The 7,117-nt window shown below is 39.1% G+C and overlaps 1 protein-coding gene across 2 annotated transcripts in view; it reads left to right on the top strand.

Annotated features, from left to right (window-relative positions):
* Window positions 1-201: 201 nt before the first annotated feature.
* The window catches only part of LOC139631949 (glutamate receptor ionotropic, kainate 1), a 29,886-nt gene continuing 22,970 nt past the window's right edge, over window positions 202-7,117 (top strand). For both annotated transcript variants that reach the window (XM_071496637.1, XM_071496636.1), the window contains exon 1: window positions 202-1,272. In XM_071496637.1, coding sequence (XP_071352738.1) covers window positions 1,188-1,272 — 85 coding nt within the window. In that variant the 5' untranslated portion in view covers window positions 202-1,187. The remainder of the gene's footprint in view (window positions 1,273-7,117) is intronic.

Here is a 7,117-nt window from a genome sequence, read left to right as displayed (position 1 = left end):
TGAGGTAGTTAATCTTCAAGGGAGCGTCAACGACCAGTTTGAAGATTAGATTTGCGTTTCCATCAGGACTGGAGCAAAGATTTAATCATTCCTCGGTGTACCAAAGCAAAGACGTTGTCGAGGTCGAATGTTGCCAGATTTGAAGTTAATCTTCAGGACGTATCCATGTTTGCGGATCAGCGGCTTGGCTGTGCCCTCAATTGAGCGCCTGCACGGGAGGGATGCTCAGTCACATCAAGTCAGCCAAGGACAGTGAGGGCGAGACCAGAAAGAGAGCAAGCGTGATTTCATAATAAAAGCATTCAAACAATGGCTAAAGATGCAGGAAAAAAAAAACACCTAAAGATTTAACATATTAATGTAATGACTAAAGGTTCTGGGATTGGGGAATTAGACTCAGAAGCAAGACATGTTTAGTTATATACAGGTGTTAGTTGTATGCAGGAAAAAGTACTGGTAATAAAAGATAAGATGAACAAAAAACACATAAACATATCCTGAAACAACACTTGAGAAAAGGCTAATTCAGGACCAGATGTATATCTATTTCTAATAACAAATAGGCAATATATACAAATGTTTATTGGGAAATTATAAGATATAATAATTAATTATAATTAAGTAATCATATGTAGGTACAAACACTACTTAGTATTTTATTTAATTTGTTTAAAATCCAAATTTAATGACTGAAACATGACAACATGACACATATAACTCATTACACATGCTGTTAATCTTTTCCTATTGTTGCCACGTTTGCCAATTCAGCTTTTATTTTGAAAGTTGTAACCAGGATTGCTGTTTTCTATTCATGCATGCTTGACAGCAGAAAAACAGCGCACAGTCCTCCTCCTCAGTTGCAGCTTACAATTCAAGTGTGCACCGGGAAAAAAACATGCTAAAAGGGATGTCTGGACAGTGAATATGGGAAGCAAAACCTTACTGGCACTTGAAGGATTTTAGAATGGGAAGACTGGAGTTCGTTTGAGCAGAGACAACTGCAAGTGGAGTGTGTGTTTTTGTTGTTGTTGTTTTTTTTTCTCATCACAATGTGTGAGGGATGGATGTGGGTCGGATGCCAGTTTATTTTCATTACGGATACAAGAACTGGCAAGTTATCAGCATGAATTACAGAGGGCAGAAAAACTGACATCAATGTTAAATTCGACTCTGGAGGGAGGACCATGGCGAAAAGGAAGGGACTGTTATTTTCACTGCTGTACTTTATGGCAGAGTTTTGGCTCACTTCACAGCAAGTCCTGAGAATTGGTAAGTGGCAAGACTGTCAGGTCTTTTTGTGTTAGTTGTGTTCCTATTGACTGTTAACACCCAACCTGCAATCATCCCCTGTTTTAATAAACCCTGTGATTATAATTCCTAGGTTGATGCTCATTTCCCATCGGTATTAATAATGTACTCTATCTTTGTATCTGTAATTTAAAAAAGAAAAGAATATGACTTTTTGTTGCTTTATCATAATGTGTAATATTTTTAATCTGTCATGGCACCTATAGAGCATGTAGTTTTAATTCTTTCTAAAACATGACAACATTTTATTTCATTAAAGACAGCCAGGATAATAAATGCAGAGATTATTCATGTGGATATCATGCAATGATATCTTATCAGTTGCTGTCGGTAAGTCAGTGGCCGTGGGATAAACTTTGACTCCTGGCACTAACCAAAACTCACTATTTAATTCCATTAATGTTCCCATAGTGAGTCACTGTGGGTCTGAGGTACACTACGGTATTTTTAGGTGTAGAATGTTCTATCTGTTGTTGTGCCTTTATAACAATCTTGTCACTGTATCTTACAAATCTTATCTTGAATATTCTGTAACATCCCCAAGGGATGAACAGTATGTGCGCCTATGTTATTGAATAGTGAGCTTCTATTGAGTGTCACAGAAAAATACTGTCCTTAAGAGACTTTTTCCATCTGATGTGATGTTTACACCTTACCTTTATACATCTCATTATGGGATTATTTATTTCTTTTCTCATAAAGGAGGTACTGAGGACAGAGGGCTGGTTGTCAACATGAAACAACTCTGTTTCATCAAAATCATGTTAATCCAGTTTGGTTGGCCAATGCCAGCCTCTCTCTCTCTGTGTTCCTCCATGTTGACAGCGCAGGTCAGCGGCAGATGAGTGATTAAGTTGGACCACTCCTGCATCTCAAAGTATGTACTGTTGGCATGATGATGCCTTTAGCTCAGATGAATGTGAAATGGGCACAGAGCTAACGAATGAAGAGTGGGACTTTGTTATATTTGGCTTCTCTTCAACCTAACAAAGTTATTTTGACTTGATGCATACGTATGCTGATAGCCAGCGACATCTGTGGATGTGGATCTGAGTCCAAAGTGATCTGTTAAGCCTTTGAGAATTCATGAGAACTGTGCTTTCAACTTCACTCTGCACTTGCAATTAGACAAACAGAGCTCTTGCTCCAACTATCCCCCTTTGATTTCTGATGTAACTTTGTAACAATGAGCTGGTGTTTGCTAGCAAATTAATGCTCTCTGCTCCTCTCCCACTTGTTAGTCACTATTCCTCTCATGGGTTTGAAGATTGCATCACAAAAATGACTTTTTTTTAAGTTTAGGCCTCAGGACTTTCTGCTCCTCTAAATGCCCAGGGCAGCCGTATTTTTACAGATTTGCTCTACTTCTAAAGACTTAAACAATCAGACTTGTGGCATTGCATAACTTTAAAGGCTAATAGGCTGGTGCCACCTCTCTGCTCCAGCAGTCCCAGTCTGTGCTCTATATTGTTAATCTCTCTCAATCGTCTATCACTCTCCGAGGCCATCTAATCTTTGTCATTCTCTTCATGACCCGCACACATCATAATCTCTCCCATATGGTGTGTGGCTTGGTTCAATTAACATTTTTCTGTCTTGGCAAGTGTTGGCATCAGATTGTGTTCGGCTTTCACTCTTTTCACTGGGGTTGGTAATAATGGTAAATCTTCTCCCCCAAGCCCTTAAACAACTAACACTAATCTTCTTTATGCAAAAAGTCTCTTCCCCAAATATGGTACTTAGGCAGCGACCAAATCTCATCATTGGGGAGAGCACAGAAGCAGCAGCTTGTGGCTTGGCCTCCACTCTATATTGCTGTTGGTTGAATTCCTGTTTCCTCTTGCTTGCATGCTTTATGTATTGGTGAAACCTGATTTTCTTATGATTTAACCTATGTGATGTAAAAGGTGTGATTTGCTACTATCAGCCGCTGAAATATCATCAGATGTAATCCATATACCATTCAGTCCAGCGGGTTTGTAAATCAGGTGAATTTTGCAGATGTGTTGACACAGATTTATTATTCCTTCAGTCTAAATGTTTTGGTGGTAGGTCGCGAGCAGCTATCCTATAAACAGAGAAACCTCAGTGCTCCACATCAAACGAAGATAGTAGACTGGTTAGGACCTCCTTATTCATTCACAGTCTGGCATGGGCCCAGGTTGGAGTGGTGCTGGTGGTGATGTTGGGGTGTGGGGACAGGGGGGGGTCTCACTGGGAACTGGCCCAGGATGGGGAGAGGGAAGAAAGCAAAACACTACGTCATTGTGTTCCTCTGCTTTAAAAGAGTCCCCTTCATGTGATAATTGCAGAGTCACAACATCACAGATTAGAATCAAGATCGGTCTCTTAATATTAACCTCTCGCTTTGGGTTTGTGGATTTAAAAAAAAGATCCATCCAGCTGCCTAAACCTGAACCTTATCTTATCTTGCTCTCTGCACTGAAGGGAGTAACAGAAGTCTATAAAAAAGCATAGCCTAAGGGTTCATCATAATTTGCTTGCAGCACGAGCAGAAGCTTTTGTTTTTGTGACCTCCTGGCATGCATCACCCCACAGCATTGTCTGGCCTATTAAAGATGAGATGGAAGCTCAGTGATCCTGAAAATGATATTGGAAAGTAACTAATGGTAGCTATAGCGAGCATTTTCTTTATAAATTGCATTAACCATAACACCGTGATAAAAGAAATGGTGAAAAACAGAGTTCAAATAACAAGGAAGAAGCTTCCCTTACAAAGGAAGCTGGGATTTATTATACCGCTATTCGTAGAGTTTTTATTTTATCTTTGAAGACTGACTATGGATGGTTTCATTCTTGGCTTACTGTTTATAGTTTTACCTGCACCTCGAAGTTCAAACTTGTAATTACTTAAGTATAAATTATCTCTGGCAGCTCCAACTTTCTTTTCCATTTGTTCATTTGCTTGCTAATAGCCTATTGAGTGAGTGCACCGATCCATGTGTCATCTGCTAAGAGAAAGTGTGAGGTACTTATTCCCTATTTCATCTGCATCCCCACTGAAAACGGATCCCGTTTACAGCGTTGATTTGTCCTAATGCATGAAATGCAGAAATGCAGAATATAAAGATGCACTGAGCTGTGATCCCATGACCCATTTTTGGAGTTACACTCAAAAAGTGACAGCAAGGCTTGTGTTCTGGCAGATTGGTTTACAGGCCACGGCGTCACGTCGTAAAAGACAGACAGGATTGATTTCTTTATCAAAAGATATCTGTGAACTGTTGAAATTATTTCACAAATTATTGATCATGTTTAGGATGTAATGTGATGTAGATGTGTGTCATCTCAGTGTTGAAGTGGAGGGATGTGGCTGAAATAAGTGAGGACATAGAGGTTCAAGTCTGTTAAAAGGTGACTTTTCGTCTGTAGCAGAGTGAGACCAAGAATTTAAATGTACTCTAACAGTGTCGATGTCGTCCGTAAGTAAACAAAAACTGCAATACAGAAATGCAAAAGCTGTGTCACGATCACAGAGAGCACTGACAAGTTTATTTATTATTTAACTGTAAAATGTCCCTCTCAGCACACATTGTGGTTGCATTTCTTGAATTACCCAATTCATGGGCTCCACATCAAAAACGTTTGTCACATATTTATGTAAAAGAATGAATATTGTCTGATAAATTGGATTCATTAAACTCAAATATTGATACAGGTATCAGCTGACCTCCAATTTGAAGCAGTGATGATGTTATGACCCGAACATTAGTCCCCTTTGGATCCACAAGGCAAAGAGATGGAGATGAAAAACTTTATTAAGCTGTGATCAAAGCCGGTTAATGTCCAGGTATTGGGGCCAATTCGGGGGAATGTTTGATCAACTTAAAAAATGTCTGCCTGAAAGGGAGAGGAAATCATTAAAAACCACTCTGGACATCAATGTTGACTATGTCTCATTGGGCCATAATTGTTGGAGCCTGGGGTGGAGACAAACTTCATTATTTTCATGGTGATATGTGTATAATGTTTTGTGATGTCTCTCAAGTGAAAAAAGCCTTGAGAGTTAAGACTATGATTCCCTGCCTCAGTTTTCAACCACATGAATATACTATAAGCTAATTTGAAACCAATTTCAAAATGAAGTGGGGCACGGCTGCTGCTTCACTCCAGATGGTCGATCATGGTCATGGGTGCAACATTAACAGAGTCAATTTAGTTGAGCTTTGTTCTCTGCTGCACAATATCCAAGCTAACGGATGGATTAGTCATTTTCCTGATACAGTGCATGACCACCTCAGGTACATTAATAAAGTGTGTTGTCCAAAGACAAACGGCTCAGATACTTTAAACAACATATTTTCCAGCAGTGTTTTGCTGAAGTAGACCAGAGCTGATTGCTTGGACCAGTGCTCTTCAAGATGAACTGCAGACAAACAGCCGTCACACTGAATCCCGCGGGTCGCTCTCTGGAAATCAAGAAACTCATTATACTTTAAAGAGAAATTTAAGATCTTATCTCAAGTGGAAATGAGAGGAGAGACGAATGAGTTTTCATTCACTGTGAGATGCGCCTTTCGAGCAAGACTCGAAGAGGAAATGAATAAGTGAACAGTGCAATAAAATAGATAGTATATTTGTCTTTTGCTGACAATAAAAGTTATGCATGAATATATAAGCTTTACCAAATATATGTCTGTCTCTAACTCAGTGCTCATACTTAGATGTGAGTGGATGTTCCCACGGTCCAACAGCTGCTAAAATGTCTGTTCTTTATCGATCACATAAACATTATAGGCCTATTGTGGGATTATTACTAAGTTACAGTTATTTCTCATGGAAGAGGCAGTAAATTAAACAGAATGGGCTGTAATGGCATATCAACATATTATTAAAAGCTAGTAGTAAATTCTGAATCTAAAAGCCAGTTGTATGTTATTTTAGGTAGCAGTAAAGAGCCTTTTTTCATGATTCACTGTGTGTTCGTTTGTGTTATTTTTATGAATACACTTCACAGATTGAGCTCTTTCATTAGAATAGATCCCGGTGGTTATGCGTGTAATTAGAGGTCACCTAGAAAAAAATGTAAATCAGAAAATCTAAACAGCAGCAGCTATTTTTGCCTCTCGCACAAGCTGGACCGTCTATTTTGACTGCCTTGTTAAAGTATAACAAAAACAAAACCACTGATTAGAAATGGTGCTGTGATGCTGCCACTTGAATTATTTTGGTATTGAATCCTTAATAAGGTATGTGACATTTGCATTTATTTGCCTCAAGTGCCTTTGCACATGGAAGCAAATAAAAATCAAGACCAGCTGGACAAAACTCCTGTTTAGTTCCTCTTTCATATGAAAAACATCTTGAAAGAAAAAACTCACAAAGACACTGCAATGGAGTATGTTCCCTTGGCAAATCTGGAAGAGGGTTATTGTATTTTTGCCTCAGAATTTCATATTCCAGTGGATAGAATTAAGGACTTTAACAGGTCCCAGCAGCTGCTCAGTGAGGCTTGGTAACCATAATTAGGATTGGCACTTTCAAGCATGCTTTTAGTGACCAGGGAGTCCAGACAAAGCTCTCTCAGTTTGGGGTTTGAGGCTATGCTACACCAAAGAAAAAGGTCATTCACAATCAAGGTCTCAAGGGGAGCTTTTTAAAGGCCCTTTCTCCTCCCAAATCAATCACAATTTCACAGGCAATTCTTCAAAGACTGTTAGAGAGTGCAATGACCTATTGCCATCTGTAGCCTCAGCGTTGAAGTGAGGTCATTTGCAAGCGATTGCAACTTTGAAATGGTGCGTTTATGATTTGTGTTCATGGTTAATGTAACTATTGATGAATA

This window comes from Trachinotus anak, unplaced genomic scaffold, assembly GCF_046630095.1.
Source record: "Trachinotus anak isolate AG129_WGS33_773 ecotype Australia unplaced genomic scaffold, CSIRO_AGI_Tana_v1 ptg000014l, whole genome shotgun sequence".
In the NCBI taxonomy this organism is placed as follows: Eukaryota; Metazoa; Chordata; class Actinopteri; order Carangiformes; family Carangidae; genus Trachinotus; species Trachinotus anak.
Note: the sequence above shows the minus strand (reverse complement) of the source record. Positions and strands in the feature narration are given on the sequence as shown.